Source organism: Pteropus medius, unplaced genomic scaffold, assembly GCF_902729225.1.
Source record: "Pteropus medius unplaced genomic scaffold, Ma_sr-lr_union100, whole genome shotgun sequence".
Taxonomy (NCBI): domain Eukaryota; kingdom Metazoa; phylum Chordata; class Mammalia; order Chiroptera; family Pteropodidae; genus Pteropus; species Pteropus medius.
In genome coordinates, this window is record NW_024352785.1 from 19526754 (window position 1) to 19550991 (window position 24238).

Consider the following 24238-nt stretch of genomic DNA (forward strand, 5'->3'; position numbering starts at 1 on the left):
ACTTATTAAACTCTGGCTCAATAACTATAGAACTTGGAGAATGGCAACTGCCTCCTCACACTCCTTTCTTGAATCAGATCTCTTGGAATCCAACAAAACATTTAGATTTCTCTGGAAGAAAAATTCCATTTTCTATTAAGAAGCTGGTATTGACCACTTACTTCAGACTTGGGTTATCTGAAAAAAACTTTTCATTCCCTTCATTTATTTCACTGAGTTTTAAATCTCACTGATTACTCTATGAAAAGATTAGGAAAATATATTAGTCATTTTTATCATATAATTGTTTGGATTTTTATACTGAACAACAAATTAAAAAGCAGGTGCCAAGGCATAGTGTTGTAATTTGATTGTTTATACCAACGTTAAAGGAAACTCTTACACAAGAATTATCTTGCAACTAAAGATAGCCTTTGGTTTTCAAGAGACTAAATGAAAGAGAAGAGCATGTTCCTACTCAAGTATGTGGGTTAACAACCGTGTAAAGAAGAGCCTCTAAAAATTTTGTGTCTTAGTAAAAGTTATTTACATTTGCAAACTCACCAATGCATTTGATACCATTTCCAATCCAGCCTTCTCTGCAGCTACATTTGAAGCTTCCTGGGACGTTTAGGCATGAGGCGTGCATGTCGCAATTGTGGGCACCGATTTCACACTCATCCACGTCTGAGAAACCATAGTTAAGATGAAGAAGATAAAATACAAGCTAATTAACTCTACTTTCAAGTATATTTCTTTGTAGGTAAAATTTTAAAGGAAATATGGAAATATCTAAAACTGTCCAGAGAAAACATTAATATTATTTTTAATTTTTTGTAGAGTCCAACAAGATTTGGAAGGTCATCATTCAAATCAAACAAAACCTTCACCAGAAGCAATTGCTAGCCGTCTTCCAACAGGAGTGAGATGCAGCAGCTCTTGCTCCCTGACATCTATGTGTCAGCCCTTACCCTTCCAAGGGGCGGGGCCCGTCTCTCTTCCTGGGCCCGGACAAAACCCCACGTAGAAGGCATCAGATTATAGATGTCAAGAGAAATCTTATTTCCAAAAAGAGATTGCTATTATTTCCTATTAATATTTGTTACATATTTTTCATGAAAATAAGAACAAGCCTAACTTTTAAAAATAAGCAATAGTATATTCTCTTCTTAACATTACATGATCACTTGCTATTTTTAGAATCAATACATTATCTTATAAAATTTTGAAAACGATCATTTTAGTGTGTGTTTCTATTTATTTGAGCATATATAAAAATGTTCACTGGAAATGTTATCTGGGAAATGACTAGAAGCTTTTGCACGTATATACATATATATATATATATTACATACACATAGATGTATGCATCACACACAATTATTGGTTTCACATCAAATGTGCCAGCAATAAACATTCAGAGTACATCTTTTGTTACTTGCCCTTTCCTGAAGCTTAAGGGTCAGGCTGCGGTCTAAGCCATACTCTACCTGCCTTGAGCAAAATACCATACAAGGGCCTTAAATTGAGCAATGAGGAAAATCTGGTCTAAAGCAATGACCTTGGGATTTCCTAGCTCTGCCCCTCCTTTATGCAAAAAGCCAAAACTACTCAGTAGAGAAAAGGCACAAGAGATAAAGTAGATGGGGCTGGCGAAGAAAGAAAGTGAAGAGTAAAAAGAGAGGCAGAAGAGCAAACAAAAAGAAGAGAGGAAACGATGGAGTAAAGAAAAAAAGGAAAGGGTCCTAAATAGAAATCAAGATTAATTTTTGTTAGTTTAGAAGAACTAAAAACAAGCAGCAACTTGGATGCCTTCAAGTCTTTTGGCGCTTCTTCCTTATGTATGTCTCATATTTGGGCGGCTGGCCTACAAAGAAAGTGAACACTGCTGCAAGAGTCACCGGAAGCACATCAGAACCTTGGAAACCGGAATCCACATCCACTCTCTCTCTCTATCTGAACCACAGCCAACCCTGCGGTGGGGTCACAGCCTGGTGTGGGTAATAGTCTAAAAGGCGCCAGCAAACATACGATGTTAAAGGTTGGCTTCTGAAATGTAAGAAGCCAAAACAAAAAGGATGCAAGCTTGAGACCTACCTGTGCATCCTGTGGTCCCCTTCTTCACTGAATAACCCAGCTGACAATGGCAAATGAAGGATCCCTTGGTGTTCTCACATTCCCCGAACATGCAGATGTTTGAGTTTAAGTCACACTCATTCACATCTAGAAAATTTATTTTCAACACCTTGGTTAATACTTGCTTATCCTAGAATTCGAAAGCTATCTTTTAAACTGAACAGCATAATGCTGAAATACACAAATAAATTTAAAAATATAACCTATTTGCAAGATACAGTATTGCAGATAAATACACTGTCTTTATTTTTTCAAAATAATTCTTTTCAGCTTTGACATCTTCTAATACGATGGTTTGAATTTTTTAAATATCTGAAAAAGCCTCTTCTTTTGTTAATATGTGTGTGCATAAATGTGCACACATTTGTGTGTGCGTATGTGTACATAAATATTTATGCTGTTTTCATGGTACCCACCAATGCATGTTTTCATGTCCATTGACGCCATGAAGCCATCATAGCACAGACAGCGATACTCTCCAGGAATGTTGGTACATTGGCCACCATCACAGATATCGGGATTATTTTCACATTCATCGATATCTGATGATACAAAATTAACATCAAATGAAAACAAGGATGGCTTTCATTAAGCTCAAATATTTTTTTTCCACCCAGTTCCACTCAAAGTATCTGCAGCCAGATTTGTAAGATAAAATTAATTAGATCTACAAAGTCCGTGCATTTTCCTTTCTGTACCTGCGCACGATCTCCCATCTGGCATCAGGGCATAACCTTCGCTGCAGCTGCATTCGTAGCTTCCTTCTGAATTGGTGCACTGGGTGTCACAGCCTCCATTCATTATCATACATTCGTCAATATCTGTGAACACAACATCGTAACCACATTACTTGAGCAGAGCTACCTCCTTAAAAAAAAAAAACAAAAGAAGATAAAAAGCTTTTCTTCTTTTGAAACTGATAATGCTTAAATAGTTTTGGAGTTTTCTCCCCACTGTTTGTGATGATTTATCATTATATCATTTGTTTTTCTTAAGTTCTTTTCATTTCCTCTTAGACAGAGTTCCATTTGACATTTAGCTCCAGTAACCTAAGATTAAAGAACTCAGAAATATAGTAACTATGGAGTTTAGGGAATTTTCTATGATAAAACCAGAGATTCCTCTGTAAAACCACCAAACCATGGCACCTTAGAGATCTGCCCTCATTCTTAGATTTATTTTTATGACAAAGGACTCCCATCAACTTGATATTTCAGTGCTAGAAGTTATCCTAGGCTGATTTGAGAAACACAATTTCCAGCCCTGTTGGGCCTACCCTTACCTGTACAGCCCTGCCGGTCTGGTGTGGCCTGGTAACCAGGATTGCAGGAGCACTGATAAGTTCCAATCATGTTCACGCATTTTCCATTTCTACACAGATTGTCACTCAGAGAGCACTCATTAATATCTATAAAAAAATACACAGAATTAATGTTTCATGCAATCACAACATCACTTAAACCACTAGAGCCGCAGTCTGAGAAGGGCTTTATGTGCTTTGTGGGAGGTATGGGAATCTCCAGGGGCATTCAGTGAAATGCTGGAGTCTATATTTCTCCTATTTCTATCTACAACAGTGCCGCCCTGCAGAACTTTCAACGCTGATGGAACTGTTCCATTTTTTTTGTGCTGACCAATATGTAGCTCCTATTGGGCACTTGAAATGTGGATAGTATGACTAAGGAATAGAATTTTTAATGTTATTTAATTTTAATTAAATTTAAAGAGCCACATGTGTCCAGTGACTACCACATTAGACCACCCACATGTAGCATATGCCAGAAATGAAGCATGCTAACATTTAATACATGAATTTACATTGGCACACTCAGCTGGTCCTTATCAGACAGTAAAGTGTTACCTAAATAACTCGATGTTTCCTGAGGGAAGACGGCTGGTTCCACAAAACAGAGGGGCTAATTACAGGGCCCTCACTTATTTAATCTGTTTTGATTGTATTGTATGTTTAGTGTGTCCGGATAGGTTGATCTACATATTACTTTGCCTATTTTAAAATAAACTAACCCTTATAAGATGGGCAGGTGCCTCAAAAAACCTGCAAAGATCTATGGAATAAACTACTTCTAATAATGAGATCACAAAAGAACAGCAAGAAAATGGTAGTGACACTTTTCTTCACACCAGCTACCTGTCAGACACAATATAAGATAAAAACAATGACAATATAACCAGACGTAGCAAGAAATTCATCCCAAATTCTCAAAATTAGTAAGACTATGTGACATATGGACTTATGTCTATGACCATTAAATGTTTCTTTTATTAAATATGTAAAAATATGTCTTATATGTACATTGTACCTTTGAGGGGTACTTTTTCAGCCGTAAGATCCATGAAAACCAATTAACAAAATAAACTGACCTTAGAAACAGATCTCTGAGTCACTGTTTCACAACCATAAATAAAAGCTTTTTGTACCACTATTAAAATGAAATGCAAATATTTAAAACTTTTAAATTCACCTTTTTAAAAATGTCTGTCTAGTCTATGATTTAAGATTCATCTAATATATTAGCATATCAATATAGATAGGATTTAAAAATAAATAAATTAAGGTGTGCTTAAATTATGTTTTCAAATGGAGGGTTGTGAAGAGCTCTATTTTAAACTGTTTTATTTGCTTATACTTTCAAGAAAGATTTCTGCGAAGAAAATGTTTCCTGGCTAAATCAAAAGTTTTAAAGCCCATATACCAGAATACAGTAAGCCCAGAGGCCTCCATATATTTACAAAGAGCAGTAGGCTGGAAGGCTTCAAGACTAGCCATTGGTCTTCTCGTGTAGCCCCCGATGCTGCCCTACTGAGCTCAGGACTAGTGAAGAGACCTTGGTGTTTCTGTGAAAAGAGGGGTGGAGGGAGATCTTATGTTCACACACATGTGAGCAGAACCCATGACGGCAGACACAGGGGCACGGGAACAGACTCTGCTGAGTGACTGCACAGGTGTATGCATGGGTGAAGCATCAGGGAGAAGGCCTCCCCATCCCATCCCACCTGGAGGAGAGAATTCCATGGCCTTACACAGAGTACCTCGCACAGATCCTTTCACATATGCTTGTAATGAAACAGTGAAAAACCAGGAAAATGCTGGCTCATTTGAGGGTCTAAAGACGGCCTGAATCCAAATGTAGGGACTCTGAGTTACCAACTTTTCATCAGCTGGATTTCACATGTCAAAAACAAGTTTATTAGAATCAACCACTGATTGTTATCATCTTTACCAGCTGAGCTGCGTGGGTTTATGTGCTAAGGAGACAAACTCACCCACACAGTCCTCACGTGACGGTGACAGCTCGTGTCCCAGTGGGCAGTCACACTGAAAGCTGCCCTCAGTGTTCACACAGGTGCCACCCCTACAAAGGAGAGGGTTACGTTCACATTCGTCAATGTCTGAAAGGTAAAAATGTGAGATCCATTAAAGAACTCTGAGGAAAAAATATTCAAGCAGACAGCATGGGAGAAAGAATCGTTATCTGAGGTAAGTGTGACTCAAATCTAAGAGACAGGCTTAATGCGAGATGGGATCATGCTCGCCTCACTTTTTCTCTTATCATTAGATAAATTGCTAAAGTTCTACTCTTAAATATGGAGGGCTATCAAAGAATTTACTGGTACAAAAAGAGCAGGCTCCCAAGAGGTGAAACATAATATCTGCTTTAAATCACTCGAAATTCCAGATATATATTGCCGTCTACAATCTCTAATCCAAGTGAAAGAAAAATCTTAGACTTATCACCTTCTATATCTCATGAAGTGAGTCCTACAGGTCGCCGAAAATGAAAAAGTGGGCTAAAAGGTAGACAATACTGAAAGAGTTTGTGATAACAGACAAATAAGGAAAATAACACAGGATTTGCATGACTGAATATAAATTTTGGAGTCACCGCACAATGTCATAATGAATCCCTCCTGAGTAGTTAGTCTGTGTTGATTTTATATTCTATGAATAAACAGAACCCAGTCTCGATATCTCACTGCCATGAAGGCGCCAAGAGGTTGGGGCTCCCCAGGAGCTATCTAGGAGCAGACTTCCTGTCTGACATGGAAAGCTGTTCCCTCGCACCACAGCCCCTTGCCAAGCATGCTGTTAACAGCTCCGAGACAAGCCAAGGTCGAGCTAATGAGTCAGTGCTTGACTGGTTTCAAGACTGGAGAGAAAGAGCCTAACCACGCTTACCCATGCAGTTCTTCATCATCATGAACCCGCTTTCATAGCCTTCGAAGCACTCACACTCAAAGCTGCCTGGTGTGTTGACACAGATTCCACTTCCACAGAGATCAGGAGAAATCCTGCACTCGTCGATATCTAATTCACAGGGTTTAAGATAAATGAAAAAAATAGAATGAGATGAGAGGGTGTTAAAAAAAGAGACAGAGTGATTTGGCCTTCCATTTGAAGGTGCAGCACACTTGAACAGTTGGATAAATCAGCGGCTAGCAGTACCAGGATATGTTTTTAGGAGATCGGCAAGAGAGGAGAGGGCCTTAGGCACATTCCTTTCCCCAACTGCCACAACTGTCATGGCCAACGGGCAGGTGGTGACTTTTTGCCTTTAAGAATTCTGGAATTGTGGATTTCTCTTTGCAGCTTTGAAATGGTAACAGAAGGATGAACCAAGCAACTGCAGTATGAGCCAGACAAGGCAGGTGGCAAATGAAGAAGCGGTGGACACATGAATGAAGTCCCACACGTGACGCAAAGACCGTGCTGGTTCTGCTACACTCGCCCACGCCCATCCTGGAGCTGCCCCTGAGCAGGGTGACCAATGACAGAGAGGCAGCTTCAGAGGCAGATGCAGCTAACTAACTAGAGAGTGCTCATATATGGCAGGGCCCAATTTGTGTTTCTGTGTCACATTGAGACAGGAAGAGCCTACTGATCTATTTTAAAAATATAAGTAAAAAGGAAATGATGTGTTTGTCACTTTTTATAAGTTACAGTAAATAAGAATCTTCAATAGCAGTGTTTATAGTCTCGAAAACTGTTTATAAGTTTTTATAAGTTACAGTAAATAAGAATCTTCAATAGTAGTGTTTATAGTCTCAAAAACAGTGTTTATAGTCTCTGAGAAATCTCCCATGCCTGTAAGATTTTTCAATAGAGAAATAGTGTCTATAACATATGCCAGCATCTGTTTATTTTGCTGAATTTCAATTTTTAAGCTTTTCTATCCACAGGATTTCTAAGTGGCTAACTGGGGCATGCTCTCTTGGGTTCTCAGCTGCTGCCTTCTCCCAGCTTTCGGTCTTTATTGATTTTCCCAGTTGCAGGCCATATTTAAGCACTTTCTTTTAAACAAAAATCTTAAGACAATTAATTGACTCTTAATTAAGCAGCTACCAATATGCATACTAATTATTACTTTTTATCTCTCAGGGTCTAGGAACTGGTGGTGAGAGCCATGTGAAGAACACAGAGTAAGTCCGAAGGCAGAGCAGAGACAGATTTTGGCTGGTGTGATGTGGTGGAGGCTGCATAATGATGGGTGTGGACCGTAAACAGATGCCTGGGTACAAACCCCACTTTGTCATCTTCCAGGTGTAGTAGCTTGGGAAATCATTTAATTTCTCTGTGCCTCCATTTCCTTATCTGTAAAATGGGGAGTACAGCAGAACCCACCTCACAGGAGTAAGCGAGTCAATGTTTGTTATGTGCTGAGAACAGTTCTCGTCTCACAGAAAGTGCTGTATATATGTAAGCTATTCTCTGATAAGAACTGGTATTTTGGAAGAGGTGGCTTCTGAACTGGTCCTAGAATTCTGCATAGAAATTCTAACTTTAAAGATGTGGAATAAATAGAAAAAGCAAGAGTGAAAATGCACAGGTGAAGAAAAATAATGCACTTTGGGGAACAGTCAGTTATAGAGTGGCTGGACTGTAGAGGCCGATAATTGGTGCAAGTACAGGTATGATGAGTGTGACCATTGAGGGTGCCGAACATGGGGAGAAGACTGGCCTTAAATGCTGTGAAGAAGGGCAGCCACCGGTGGCCCGCTGTCCTTTCACATTCTAACCCACAACACTGCAGTACTGTCGAGTATCTCTCTTACACAGTTCAAGGTGAGCTTCAGAGCCATTAAGTGATTTGGCTAAGTTCACACCAAAAATAAGAAGTGGAATGACAACTGGAAAAACTCTGACTTCTTTATCCAGGTCTAGGATTGTCTGGGTCTACGGAAGTTGCTTTGAGAGAAGTTCCCTACTCTAAACCCTGCTTTAGGATAATAACCTGGATCTGACTGTGGCAAATTAACGGACTGGACGACGTCGGAAGATTCTGCAATGTAGTAGATGCCATGGTATGTTGCCTAGTTCTCCCTTCAGGAAGCAAGGACTTACTTGTTCTTCCTTTCAAGCTGTTGGGACTGCTGCTGGCAGAAAGCCAAGATGCAAACTATCTTCAGGAAATGGCTTAGCTGAGAGGACCGCTTCCCTACAGTTCGCCCCTTCTCTGGGCAGACGTATGCAAAGATTGATCATGAGGGTACATGAATGCCTAGCACCTCTGCCTTAACTCAAAGTAATTCTAAAGAGCCACCCAGGTCCAAAGCTCCCAGTGGGGTGGGCTGAGGGCTACAATGGGACAGCATCACAGCCCGACTTCTCCCTCTGCCCATTTCTGCTTCCTTCCCCTCCATCCTATAGTTACTAATCTCAAGGGCAATCCCACATAAACTTCCTGCATGTTAATCTCTGCTCAGAGTCTGTTTCCTGAGGAGCCAAAGGTTCGTTTGCAATAGTCTAGAAGAAATATTACAAATCCTTGAAATAGTCATTTTGATTGGAGAATATACATAACTTTTCACTCGTCCATCAGGAGAGGGAAATGTCAAAATTAAATGTGAGGCTTCAATCCTGATTGAAATTATATTATTAATACATACAAGGACATCCCTAGGCAGAGGAAGGGGGGTTGGCATAAAGGGAGATTAAAACAAAGAGACACTGTCCAGATGGAAGTCAGGAACGTGGGAGTGAAACTCAGGAAGAGTAGAGGGCTAAAGATAGTACCTAGGGGTCAGCTTGGCAGAGGCCATCCATGACGTCATGACAGCAGATGTGATTCTGAGAGGTGGAATGCTGGGAGCGCAAAGGACCCTGGAAAATGCTCAAGGGGTGGAAAACACAAAAGCAAAAAGAATCTGTGAAGAATAGAAAAGACACATCATAGTCAAGGAAGGGTCATTGAGACAGTGAAGTATGGAAACCAAAAGAGAAGAAAATCAAGGAAGAAATATAGCTAGAGGTTGAGGGGAACATACAGAAGAGAAAGATTTTTTTAACTTGACAAAGGTGTTTTGCAGAATTATATATATGTGGCTGAACAAGGGAGGACAATAGTCGAAGTTACATAAGATTATAAAGAAAATGGTTAAAGAGAGGAGTAAGAGGTAAAAGTAGACAAACAGGACAGTAGCTTGAGAGGAAAAAAAAGGGCTGCAGAGAGATTTCGAACTTGTTTATAAGTTTAGAGAAAGGAACCAGTAAAGATGGGGAGATGCTAGAGAGAGAGAGAGGAGTGAACCCTGCCAGAGAAGGGCCTGGAGCTGGAGGAGAGACGAAGAGCGAAAGCAGAGGAATTAACTGGAAAATTGAGGAAGAACGTCACATCTCACTCTCTAAAAGTGGAAAAGAGAATATGGGAGAAAAAGGAAATTTTATTACCAGAGAGGAGGGTGTGTGAGAGGGTACTGGCACTCCGATTTGGTCTTGACAAATTCAAAAGAGAATAAATAAGGATATGAGAGGGTGTGTGGGTCCAAAGAGGTTTAGAAGTGGTGCTGAGAGAAATTCAGCAAGTGATGCAAGGAGGTGAATAAGAGGGTCACTAAGCAGCCACGAGGGCCTGGTGGAAGGTGAATGCATGTAGCCCAGTTGGCTCTTCTCAGATTCTCCAAGCCAAGTTCAGCAGCCTAGACTGCAAACAATGGTGAGGGGGTTTGAAGCTGGGGATTGGCCTGGGCGGCATAGCAGAAAGACAAGACGGTGGAACATCAGAAGACCAGAGGAACAGTTTTGAAACACCTGTGGGATAGTCTAGGCTGGGGGTGGGGGCAGTTCACGAGTGAATCCAGGGGTACCTTTTGGAGTAGGAGGAAGGGGTCAAAAGAGATGATTCAGTGGAGGTCACGAAGAAGTAGCATGTGTGAGAACAGGAGAAAAGGGAAAATTCCAAGAGACTATGAATAATACAGAGAGTTCCGAAAATAAAATTCTGGAGATATATTTCAAGTGTATGGAATAATGTGTCATATTATCTAATTGAAAAAGTTGAAATTTCATATCCTTTCAAACAAAAGGGAATGCTTATGGATAAGGATATGAATGGCAACTGAAACATAATTATTACAAAAACTGTAGACAGATAAGGAAAATAAGTTACAACTTCTCTATTACAAACTTTAAAAATTTTAACAGAATATTATATCAAGTTTATACAATTATCGATTTGATGGCTATGTTCTTTGGTACTCGTATATTCTGAAAATCATATTTTTATGTTGTTCTTGGAGATAAAACAAATAGCATTTTCACATTATTTTGCAGCTCTCACAAGTTTGGAGAACTGGTTTAAGAGTTAGGAAAAGGAAAGAAAAAGAAAAATTTACATGTTCTTAATGAGAGGATGGGCTTTTGAAGGCAGTACTTTCAAATAGCAAAAGAAAGAGAGCCCAGGTTTACCAACCACCATGACAGAAGCTTACCCGTGCAGTTTCTTTCCTCCATGTCTAGAGCAAAGCCACTATTGCAACGGCACTTGAAACTTCCAATGGTATTTCTGCACTTTCCATAGGTGCACATGCCAGGAAAAGCTTTGCATTCGTTGATATCTAAAAGCAAAATAATGCTAGAATGTAGAGCTGGGTGATATCATTTCAAGTTAAAAATCCATCACAATGGAAAATAACGTATCCAAGTAGAAATGGGGGATATCAGAAATCTCAATGGTCACATCGATGCCCCACAAAAAGTTTCAATTGTAAAGACGATTCTGTATCTTTAATGACGAGCTCTGATCCTTTATCTCTGTTTTGTAAAGTTTAGGGGGGTCTAGGGGGCTTTTTGCTACAAGCAGGTCTGCGTCGAGTCAGGCTGTGCTAAGGAAAGCAGAGTTACTGTAAAAGAATGTAAGAAAAGCGAAAGTAGCAGTCTGCTTGATATCTTTTACATCTTTACTTTGATATCATCTTATATAGGTAATTTATACACCTGGGCTCTAAGACTGGCCACAAAATATGTTTAACAAAGAAAATAAAGTGGAAAATCAAATGCTTAAAGCAATACCAATTCTCAGAGATTGCAGAGGGTGAACTTTGGTGTAGAGGGACCAACACACTGCTCAGTTACCTTTGTAAAATGGCCTCCCAGTAAGAACATCCCCTCTGTTAGCAAAGCCAGGTCCTCTGGGGCACAGGGTGTCATACTCCTTGGTGCCAGGTCTGGGGCATTCCTCACACTCGGTGCCCCAGGCTGCCCCAACCGCACAGCAGCAGGCGTCCATGCGGAACTTCCCGGGAACAGGATGGACGCACTCATCCTCATCCCACCTCAAGTAACACTGCTCCATGCGGATATCTACATAGTGGGTGAAATCGCAGTTTGAGATTAAGTTGTAGCACCTGCTGAACATTTATTTATATGCCGAACATCTGCTTGGCGCCCGGCACGTCAGGCCCTGGAGGTGTGCCTGGAGCGGACTCCGTAATGGACTGTCACCTAAAGAAATCAGCATTACTTAATTCTCACAAGACACCTTCGGGAAGAAAATGTTCCCCTGTGACAAGACTCCTTCATATCATCACGTATGATCCTTTTTTTTTGTATTGCTCACTTCAAAAAGAATAAATAATTTTAGCGACAGGTTATTCTTGTTCACGGAGTTGCTTAAAGTGGCTTGTGAGCAGCCCTGTCAGGTCTTAGTCATAAACAGTAAACGATCAACCGTAATCTATTTTCCGATTTGGTACAACTATTATTAAAGCTTTACAAAGGAAAAAAATATTATTGCACTTAAAGTTTTTTTCTCTGCCAAATTTATTTTTTGCATTACGTTTTTTTGGCCTGGGTTATGTAAATCTGCCCTAATAAGGGGCCAAATTATTTATTTAAACGCCACTTTTTCCCTTTAATCTTGAAGCGTAATAATGTTTCAACATGCTAAGCTAGAACCTTAAAAGGTCAGCCAACAGTCACAAAATACAGTAAATTAGCACAATCTATAAATAACACATTTACCCATTAGTCAATAGAGTTGTTGGTCAAATTACAGTCAAATACTTGGCTGTTAAAGTGCAAATATAGAAAATGAGTTCAGAAAAAGTAAATACCATGTTTTACTTGATAAGAGTATTTCAAGATATTAAATAATTTCCTAAACCTAAAAACTGTTTAACAGAGGGAAAGAAATTTCTAATAAAATGTAAACATAAACAAATAAATATGCCTTTTATTTTAGTTATAGTCAATACTGATTCTTTTTAGTTCTCAACCAAAAGTAACAGCAACTTTAGCAACTTTCTTTAGAGTTACACATATTTCCAAGTACTGTAATTAAGAAGTCCTATTTTTAAAGAAAAATAATGGTAAATTTTCACTGATTTGATAGATTGAATATAGGTATTCACAGTAGTTGATTTTGCCTTCTGTGTCTGCATTAACACTAATCAAAAAGCCACATTCTCTGCCATTGCGAGGTGTGACAGCAATTCAGTGAGTCTCATTACGCAAGGCACTCAGGGGCTGGTCTCAGTCACAGCCAACCTCACCCTACACTGTCACCAGGGAAGAAAGGATCTTAACAAGATATGACAGTTTTATTTAAGTATAGATAGCCTGAGAACTCTAGATTGAGCCAATTATTTCTGAAGTAATTGAGGTAATTTGCTCAAGAAGCTATTCTAGGGTTAGTCAAAAAAAAAATCATGCGAATTAAGTATGTAAAAAGGTTACCCTGGCAGGGTAACCCTGTGTTTTCACTATTGAGATCCATATCGATATTTACAGCAAGTATCAAAACACTGTCAGCACACTGGCCATATAATGGCCTGTGAATGTTTTGATTGGCTTGCACAGAAATTAAAATATGAATCTGAAGGTCTCTGGATGGTATATGCACTCTATAATTTGCTGCAGGCCCCGCTGCTCCTTATCACCACCCCACTCATTTATGTTACCTGCCTGGTCCCTGAAAGCACTGGGGTCTGGGACCACTGATTTAGATCAATTCTATCAAAGCAATTGACCTCTACTTTTGTTCTCAGAAAATTTTACATTTCCATAGGCCAATTTCTTCTTAAAAGTTTCTCACATCCTCAGCCACAATGAATATAGCATAATTCAAGTAGCAACAAAAACATTTAACCAAATTGCAATGAAAAATTCAACATATCTTTTTAGAGTATTACAAAAGGTTTGATTTTCAGTGATGTTACTGGGAATTAATTTTGCTTAGTGATAATTTATAACCAATAATATAGCTTTATATATAGTATTCTTTGGTTACTGAAGGCAACTTGATTTCATTAGTCACCTGAGCATACTGATACTCTGTCATCTTCAAAAGATATTTTACTTTGTTCTAATTTTGTAGATAATTTAACAATAAAAATCTGAAAAAGATTTTTCATTAGAATAACTTTGGATAGTATAATTTCTAAACTATTCTATATGATTTTACAGTCACACTTTATATCCAAATTTAAATATGCTATCAAAAATTAATTTAAAATGAAATCTGTGTTAATTATACTAACTAAAGTGTATGATACTGCAAATATTTTTTCTTAGTCCTAACGTTAAGAATCATTGATATATACAAATACCTAAATATCTTGGAATATAACATTACCATGCTCATGTTTTGTCTACAAGCTTAGATTTAAAATGCAAACCTATATTATGTTAGTTTAAATACTATTCCGATAGTATATTGGGGAAAAGTCCCTTAAGTAAGTAAAAGATTGTTTAGATACAATATAGAATTAATACAAGGTTTTTTTTCAATCCTGAAACTCCAGTTTAGCCAAGCACGACACCGATAAAGAATAAGATCCACTACACATTTCTATAAAACAATGTTGAAAGAGCTTCATTTTAGATCTTTAGAAAATAATGCATTAAGAAAATTTAAACTCTAAAGGTGGTCAAGGAAGGACAGAGATGGATGGTCAATGTTTTCAAAGAGAAACAACGTAACTTTGACCATGACTTTCCCCACTGTTGTCTAAGAACACAGCTGCAGCGGGTTGCTAAAGGTTAACTTCGAACACTGGTCTTCAGTTTTTCTCCCATGTTCAAAATATACATAATTCTCTCACTTCACTGACTCGGTGTGAAAGAATGAACCTGCCAAAACTGTCTGATTAAAGAAACTGTTATTTCTGAGGTAAATTTTTGAGCAGTATCAACATTCCATATTATATAAAAACCATTTCAATTAAACACATTCACTTTAAAAATATCCATTAGTGATTTTCCCCTCAAAATATCTTTAAAGAGTTTCTAGCTACAGACCTAATGGTTTTGAACTAGTCATTGCCCAAAGAATAAGAAAAATTCATGGCTGGTTTCATGCATAAAAAAATGAAAGGATGTGAATCTTACCCAAGCACACACGGCCAGTTCCATCCAATGTAAGGCCGTCAGGACACTCACAGTGAAAAGATCCTTTGCTATTGACACAGCGTCCATTTGGACAAACGCCAGGAAACACCTCACACTCATTAACGTCTGTAGGGAAATGAAGCAAGCAGATAGGTAAAGATGTTACAAATAGAAAAAGCAGGTGTAGTTGTACTTCCGGTGTAGCATATTCAATCTTCAGTACGATGTGAATTATTACTGAGTTAAGCAGAAATATTCCACAACACAGCCAGCCACTGGTTTTCTCAGGTACCAGCTGTGAAAATTACCACAGCCTTGCCCGTCCATAAAATGCAGCCCAGACACGCTCCTCTGCCAGCCGTTCTGTGCCTTAAAGGCTAGTGGTGGCCTCATGAAAATTTATGCAACAGTATAAAGAAGAGAAAAGGGGAAATTCTAAGTTGTTTCCTAAGAGTATTGTTCTAAAGCATTTGTTGATTACATTAAGTATTTTTTAATTACTTAATTAAATTTCAAGGCTTTTGAAAATGATAAATATAATCTTGTTTTGATATTGAGAGTGCATGCTAATTTTGCATACAGCTCTAAAGATTTAAAATATCATCCAAGAATATACTCACCTTCACAAGAAACACCTTTAATTCTGGCAAAGCCTCTTGGGCAAGCTGTATCTGTGAGAACAACAGAACACATTTTTACTTCATTATAAAAGAAAATAGAACTGTCTAAGCTCAAAAAAAAACAGTATGATAGAATCTAAATTGAACTAAATAAAAACCACAAGCCAAGGTCTCTGGATACCCCCTGTTGAATTCAGTGTAGCACATAACATGTTGTGGTAACTACATCAATGCTGACCCATATATTGAAATTCTCATAATTCTTCCTACAGTTCCTTTTTGCTTTCACATTGCCAACTGAATTCAAATGCACAAATAAAAGATTTAAAGGAAAGAAAGATATGCTACTGGGACCCATGCAAATAAGGACTCTGGAGAATTTTGATAGTTTACCAGCAGTTAAATTCTGACTGATCCCCTTCCTTGTCTAAAATACTGAGAAGGTTTGCTTACAGTAAAAGGATAAACAAAGCACATATTTCAAGAAAAGAATAAGTTTCCCCAGAAAAGACAACATTTTAGGGAGGATAATCATCTTATAGTCTTCCTCACTATGGAAATACATAGTGAGAAAGGTGCCTAGCTGAGGGAGAAGCTTTCCAATGAGAAGCCCAGAGGCCCCCTGGCCAGGCTCCTACCTAGCTCACAGCGCTCACAGGGGCTCCCCCAGGCCGCGCCGAGGGTGGCACAGCATTCCGATTTCAAAGTGGCCCCATTAATGTTCACCTCACAGCGGCTGTCCTGGATATTGAGCCAACATGTCCCTTTCAGGCTGTCTGAAAAGGAAAGGAAAGAATAGGGAGCTTTCATTTCTTATACACACCGACAGGATTTTTTATAGTATTAAAAAAACCAAAAAGATTCTTTAAAAAATTTTAATAGTGTATCCCTTGAACACATTTACATGTACATGCATTTAAATATAGTATGTTACATACATGTAAATCAAATATTGTATTATATGTATTTCACATGATATGGTAATTAATACAATTATGTCTACTAGTATTCTAGGAGCGGCCTCGTTGCCCAAGATTTTACGTAGGTATTTGGGTACTTGCAAACACAGTGCATTACCGTAATAAGATCATTAGTTGAGTAAAGAGTACTCATAAGATTTATCCTCTATGATAACTGCTTTAAGATTTTATCAAATAAAATTGCTCAAATAATCTCTCTGAGTACCCCACCCAATAAATCACACACAATTTATGGTCTATTAGAGAGAAGCCAGTATTTCTCCAACTGAGGATACTTATTTGATGAATAATTTAAAAAAAAAGAAATCTAGAAGATAAAGGACAAAATACCTATAATATCACCTATAAAACCACCACTAAGACATACTGGGGCTAATATTTGATGCATTTTCTTTCAGGCATTTTCTTTTGCATACATATAGATAGTTTTATCTCTGGTTCAAAAGTGGCACATGTTTATGGTAAAGTATTGAAGAAATAGCAAAAAAATATATAAAAGTCATCTGGAATCCAACCACCTAGTGATAACTGCTCGTAACTTTTGGAGACTACGTCTCCTGATCAAATTGAAGTCCCCCCTTAAATGACTGTTAAATAATTGATTTTGAAGCACGGACAAGAAATCAAGTCAAAGTTGACATGGCAAATACTAATTGGGTAAAACAAATCATTTGTAAAGTTTTCTTTGCAGAACTGAGACTCACAGTTCAGTGTGTTTAACACCGTCAATGCTATTATTGTTAAAATGCAGTTTCACAAATCTCCGGGTGTAAAACCCAGCAATCTACATTTGACAAGCTCCTCTGATGGTTCCAAAGCAGGTGATGTGCAAAACACCATTTAACAAAATCTTAATAGCATATTGTGGCACACAGACTTGGAAAACAATGAAGGAAAAAGGCATATTCCTACAGTATTTATTTAAAAAAATCAATTAATAATGTGGGTACATAAAGTTTTACTGATAAATTCAACAATAAAAACAAAACATAATCAGAAACACAGAAAGAGAATTATGATAAAACTGGCAGGCTCATGAAGAGAGAAGCTGTAATTTCTGATTCCCTACGGAACACAGCAGTGGGTAAGAGGAAGTTACCTACAACCCAAGCCCTCTGAGACAGAGGTTAAAACGAAACAAACAACTCTGTTCTTCACTAGATACAAAAAGTTATGGAGCAAAGATGCAGAGAAGAGATGGACAGTCACTTTGCTTTTTAATGTTTTGAAATTCAGTTTGGGTAAAACCCGTGTGCAAATGAAAAAGACCTGCTCATTGGCACTTGTAGTAGGCCTCAAATTACAGGCTTTTTATGGTCTTAAACCTGTAAATTCCAAAGCAAAGAGGAAACAGAGATGCTGGTGTAAGGCTATTGTGTATTTAAATAGTCCAGACTACTGTGTGTTTTAAGGACTCGGATTGATTACTGATTTATGACTTTGGCTATACTCATTTTAAGTAAGATATATTGGAACAGTACTTGCTAGTATTTACTAAGGTAGCAACAAGCACTATTAAAGGCTTTCCATGTAATAGTTATTTACTTGCTAAAACAACCCTGTATGATATGTACAATTTTCAGATAAGAACACTGAGGCACACAGAGGACAACTAATTTGCCCGGGGTCACCCAGCTAGTACAGGGTCAACATCGAGTAGAAACTGCATATTCTGATTTAGGAGCCCTCACTCTATAACACCATACTTCTTTAGGCTGGTATTGTATCAACAATTAAAAGACAAAATCCACTGACAGACACACATATCAACCCCTCTCTCTCTCTCTCTCTCTCTCTCTCTCTCTCTCTCTCTCCTTCTCTCATTTGTGTGTATACACATTTACACACACAATATACATGTAGTTATGTACTCAAGGGTTACTTAAGATCTCTGAAAAAAATAAAGCAGGGTAAGCAGATTAGAGGTTACAGTAATAATTAAGAAGAGAAATAATGGTGGCTTAGATTGGGGGTTGCTGGTGGTGGTGGTGGTGGTGGTGGTGGTGAGAAGTAGTTGAAATATGGAAAAACTTCAAGTACAATCAACAGGATTTGCTGATGGATTCAATGTGGAGTTTGAGAGAAAAGCATCAAAGATGACTGCAAAGTTTTGGGGCTGACGACTAAAAGAATGGAGTTGTCATTTGTCAAGACAGAAATGATTCTAGGAGACACCAGTTCAAGCTGAAAGATAGGAATTTGGTTTTAGACACATTAGGTTTGAAATGTCTATTAGCAACGTCTCCAAATGGGGCCACTGTGCAGACAGCTGGAAACAAAAGTCTGAAACGAGTAGCGAGGTTGAGGGTGGAGAGGTAAATTTGAGAGTCAGTGTAGAAGCCACCTAAGCATGAGTGTAGACAGAGAAGCAGAGGTTCAAACATTGATCTGTGGTACACTTCAGGTTGGAGAGCAGGAAGGATGTGTGAGACTAAACAAAGCAAACTGAGCAAATGGGCCAAAGTGAAAGGAGAAGAGGAGGCCAAAAATGAAAAAGAAGGGGTGAGTGACGAACCGTGCCAAACACTGCTGAAATGGGCTAAGATGAGGAAGGAGAATAGACCATTGGATCTGACAACAGAGAGGTCACTGCCCCTGTCACGTCCACCTAACTTGAGGACAGAATGCAGACCCACACCGCAGATGAGGGAAATTCATCTGGATTACGTAGAGCCGCCAGACGTGAGCAGCGCGATGCAGGAAAGATTAATCAAATGTACTGTCCTAACATATTGAATCATTTTCAATCAGAATGCTATAGTCTTTCAAGCAGTTTACCAACCAGTTTAAGATTAATTTATATTTTGCAGGTTTTCAGAATAGATTCTAAATTCCTAAATATTCCTAAGCATCTAATTCACGTGGTTCTAACTTAATTTTAAACTTGAAATCACATCAGGGAATTCTTATTCCGTTCTAAGTTTAGAGGTGTAGACCCTGTGAAAGAGTAGTTTGCAGGCTAATCACCAATTAGAGCCACTCAACATTTCTATTTTAAAAATTTCATAATTTCTCTCTCTATATATTTTACTGTTTATTTCCTCTTTAAAACTAGAATTCTGTTTTAAATGAAAAAAAAAGCAGGTAAAATGCTGTCTTAATTTTTAAAATATTAAGTAACTATCCTCCTGAGCAGCTCTTGGCTGGAATATACATATTTGATTATAACAAATAAAAACACTTAGCACATTGGCTGAGAAAAATATGGTGGTGTTTAGTTGCCCAACATAATGACTTGGGAATAAAAAGCCTTTGTTCTTTTTTCATTAATAAATGAGGGTAAAAGGCCAAAATAATAGAAGTGTTTATGATGAAGCAAAAACTAAGATATCTTTGATGCCCAAGTGGCATACAGATTTCGTTTTCTGAGATATTGACTAATGCTGAGTTCATTTCCTTTGCATCATAAAATGACTCTATCTCAGTTGGAAATTGTGGCTTAGCAAAAATACTTTTCCCTCACCAGATCCAACAAACATGCCTTTCCCCCCACCAACCCCCAATCCGGAATTCTATAAGAAAAAAAGCAATGCCCCAGGCAGATGGCTATTTCCTAATATGGAGAGCTGAGCAAGCCTCAAAATTCATCAGCTGTGCCTCACGGGGAGATGAAGAGCTGGCATCTCCAAAGCAAAGGTTTTCGTTGATAACTCTGAACTTGGTCATGTCATGTAACAAACAGGTACTTTAGCATATGATATTATCAGCTAAATATTGTTCACTCCAGACATAATATTGAAAATACTATTCTTTGGCAAATATTAAATTGAAAATTCATACTGACTAGAAACAAAAACAATCAATATATTTGGCACTATGTAAAACTGAAATATCTTTTTATTTGGAAATATATATTTAATTCACTTTAAAGGTGGTTACTAGCTAATGATATAAAACTCTGCTATGTCTAACCAATGGAGCCACAGACACTAAAAGCAGGAAAAAAAATTACCAGGATAGATTTTTTTCCTTACACGTGCTGAAATGTTCCTTACAGTAATAGATCAGATGATCTTATTTTAGACACATCCTATTGTCATTATCTAGAATCGACTTTAAATGTTTCGCTATATTAAAAGACGTTAGTTTGAAAGTTTTGGAACCTTGCTCCCTTAGAGATTTCCGAAAGCAAGGAAACAGTTATCTTTTCATCTTCTCTTCCTCGAAACCCATAAATTTATGACTGATGGAAGAAATGAGAAAACAAATTCTTTTTATTTGTTTAAAGCTTAAAATCTTCAAGTTCTTGTCCTGTTAACTGAGTCCAAATGCTATCACATTTTTGTTTACCATTGAAGATTGTTTATAAAAAAGTATGCAGCCAGGATTTGACTGTATTGATGCCTAAGGCATTCTCAGAGTAATGAATATAAATATCTGTGCGGTATGGAAACGCTTATAATTTATGGCATAATATATCTACTTATATAAAAGGAACTTCCTAGAATCTAACAAAATTTAACAGCCTGTTTAGGTTATGGTATCATGTTTTAATTTACTGCTATGCTGATAAGGAGAGAAAACAACTACAGTAACTTCTAATTATTAGCTTTCTGTAATGATGTTCTGTTTTTATCCACAGTAAAGCCTGAGGTCTCTGCTTATCTGAGTGAAACTGAAACATCGGCATCGCGTATGCATCTTACCAATACAGATCAGTCCTGTCGAGCTGAGTTTGCTGCCAGGAGAACATTCACAGTTGAAAGATCCAAGGTTGTTCCTGCAGGCCCCATTGACACATGGGTTGCTTTCACATTCATTTATATCTACAATCCAGAAGGAAAAGATTCTGTTAGAACCGCCATGTGTTTCTGGAAAATATTATTCCAGCAAGCCATGCTATGCCAGAATGTCTGGTAAACTTGGCTCTTATAACTTTAATATGGATGTATGAGGCATAAAGTGAATGGGGAATGGAGACATGCATTTTACAGGGTGGATACACATATACACAGCTGGGGACGCAGTAGGACTACAGGAATCAGCCTATTTGGAAAAGGTTTAGGATGTGACTATCCTACCACAACTTTACATAAATTGGATTGATTTTCTCCCATAATAAGATGTAATTGTCCTTTGGGGAATCTGAATTCTGATTCCACGGAAAGCAACATGTCGCTAGATGCAACATGCTGTGCACAAACAAAAGTTGACTATTTCTGTCTTTTTTGGCTCTGTGATGTTTTGGAAGAATTAAAAAAGCGTATATCAGAGGCAAAATATCACCAAGCTAGCTTTAATTCCAAACTCCTGGATACGAATCAGAAAACAAGGAATGAAACATCAATACTAGGTATAGCATTCTCCTCCAGCCCTTACCCACCTTCCTCTCTCTTCAGCCCATTCACATTTACATGTTTGGTGTGGAACGTTTTTTAAAAGCACAACTGAGTTTGGTAAAATAAAAAAGTGAAGAAACTTTTAATTGTTTCAAGTAGACCTCTACTATCATTAATTTGTTTTGAGTCCTAAATCAAATCCTATACTACAATCTAAACAATTCTTGTTAGTCAGAAGTAAACAGAATTAGAGTATGAATGCCTACATTCTCAAGTGGTGATGAACAGAATTGTCAAGCCAATAAAGTTAAACAGTTCAACATGAGTTAATTAAAAATAAATACAAGTTTCAGCTAAAGTACTACAAACAATATCAAAGATCGCCTTTCAGTATAAATTCTACCACTCAATTTAAAGAAGGGGTACAGAGATTTCTTTTTGTACTTGGTTAATTATCTAAAACAGATGAACATACCTCTTCATTTTTTTGTTGTTGTTGAACACTGGGGTTTCTAAGTTCATAAGAATACTTTTATTTTTCTAAACGCTTCTTTGAATTAAATATAAATTATTATATGGAGGAAAACATGCAAATAAATAAGATTGTAACTATATGCTTGCTCTTGAATGTCTCAAGTCAAATATAAACTAAACTGGTCCTGAAAAGTCAGGGCTCGCTGTTGATTTTTAAGTTAGTGAATTTGAAATGCAAAGTTAAAAATCAATGTGAAAAACAAGTGTGTCCCTTCTTTGCTATTTCAAAACTACTAAAGAAGTACCCAGATATTAATTTAATTCTTGAAGTAGAAATTGTTTGAGGAAATATAAATACATTTTTCTTTCAGGTTATTTGTAGCAAGAAAAAACTCTTATAAAGAAAAATACAAGAGCAGGTTTTATAAATATAGCTCAGATTTGGAATGAAAAAATTTATTCAAGAGTACTGACATTCTTTCAGTAAAAACAATGTAAAAAAGAAATCAGATAATCAGGAACCAGATAACTAACCTGAGGACAGACTATAGATAATTCACTTATTAATTTCATTTGTAAGCAGCTCTCCAAACAGAAAAATGTCAATATCATCTATTTCCAAAATCCCAATTTTAAATTAAATAGTTAATAATTCAAAAACTATAAACACATGCAATGACAGCTACAAATATCAACTGTTTAATTTTTCCTTAAATACAATGTTTTTATGTTATAAATGTCATGGAACCAGGAATTGAAACAGTTCACTGTACATTCCTGGAAATAAACTTCAAAGCACATCTGGTTTATATTTTAACTAGTTATGTCACTGGAAACACAATCTAAACCACAGTGCTTGCTGTAAAAATTTTAACATTCACAGGCTCTCAGAGCTCAAACAAAAAAAGTAAAATAAATTTTTTGTAACTTCAGTCTGAAATATCAGAGGAACTTTATTATTACTGCTATTTATTAAATATTTAAAATAGCCTGTTGAAACGTGAACGGCAAGCAAAATTAGTGAATACAGCAAATATATATAGAGAAAGTTAGAGTCTGCAGTGAATCTTCTAATAATTCTCTGTCTAGTCTTCGGAAATTAGTTTAGAAAGAATAGAAGGAAAAGAACTGTTTCAGGCAGACAAATTTACTGTGTGAATTCGATGGTGGAAATAAGGAGGAGACCCAAGGGAAGAAGAGATTCGTGGCCTTCAGGTCTTTATTTTTTTTCCAAAACATTTAATCAAATGCAAATAACAGGGGGAATAAAATGTAGAAATAAAAGTTATGTGGTTAGTTTTCTCATGATAAATCATTTATATTTCCACCAGTGTCATAAGGCTAGAATCAAAGTATTCTTCTATCATTTCTTTCATTTATACAACATGAACTTCTTTTTTTTTTTTTTGAATGAAAGATATAAAATATATTTCATATTAAAGAAAAGGCTCATATTTATCAGGAACAATTACCCTTTGGACAAAATAAGTGAAGAGCACCATTTCTAACGCTCGCTGTTGCTGGGTTAACGTGGCCTAATATTATGTAATCATCCAACATTATACTATTAAATACCATTTGCTCCTACTCTTCGACTGTTCACATAAGCAGGAGAGTCCCTGCCTTTTATTTATTCTTTGGTTATATCAGCTCTTAGTACCCTTCAACTCCGTCTTACTTGTTAAAATGGAGGGAATATGCTATAAATAACGCTGACAATTTGATACACAAACCAGACTTTGACCACCATCTATTTAGTTCTCCATTATGTGTCTCTCTCACAATAGCACCAAAGGGTATTGTCGCTGTGGACAGGGAAACCAGTCCTAATAATCATCAGCTTCCCAGTTAAATCAAGGAGATATCCTACACTGTTCTTGCTTTCAAAGTTTCTTAACATTTAACAGAAGCTTATCCTCCAATAGACAATAGATGAAATGATAAAATAATAAAAGACAGTGGGAAGGTAATGTAGAAAGTTGGGAATAAAGAAAAGAAATTATTAATAAACTCTTGAAATCTCTTCCACCCACCAAAATACTCATGGAGGAAATATGGGTACAATACTTTTCTACAGAGTATGTTTCTCAGAGCAATTCTGCAGGATAATAGGTGTTGGGCTGGGTGGGAGTGGGTGCTAGAAAA

The 24238-nt window shown here is 37.3% G+C and overlaps 1 protein-coding gene across 1 annotated transcript in view; it reads right to left on the reverse strand.

The window, feature by feature from the left end:
• FBN2 (fibrillin 2) overlaps window positions 1–24238 on the reverse strand; it is a 257218-nt gene that overhangs the window by 57890 nt on the left and 175090 nt on the right. Inside the window, exons 20-32 of the mRNA XM_039848604.1 lie at window positions 20987–21106; window positions 15999–16136; window positions 15361–15411; window positions 14741–14866; window positions 11486–11713; window positions 10843–10968; window positions 6314–6442; window positions 5401–5526; window positions 3398–3523; window positions 2814–2936; window positions 2532–2657; window positions 2077–2202; window positions 544–666 (exon numbers count right to left, since the gene is read on the reverse strand). Of these exons, the coding sequence (XP_039704538.1) occupies window positions 544–666; window positions 2077–2202; window positions 2532–2657; window positions 2814–2936; window positions 3398–3523; window positions 5401–5526; window positions 6314–6442; window positions 10843–10968; window positions 11486–11713; window positions 14741–14866; window positions 15361–15411; window positions 15999–16136; window positions 20987–21106 (1668 nt within the window). The remainder of the gene's footprint in view (window positions 1–543; window positions 667–2076; window positions 2203–2531; window positions 2658–2813; window positions 2937–3397; window positions 3524–5400; window positions 5527–6313; window positions 6443–10842; window positions 10969–11485; window positions 11714–14740; window positions 14867–15360; window positions 15412–15998; window positions 16137–20986; window positions 21107–24238) is intronic.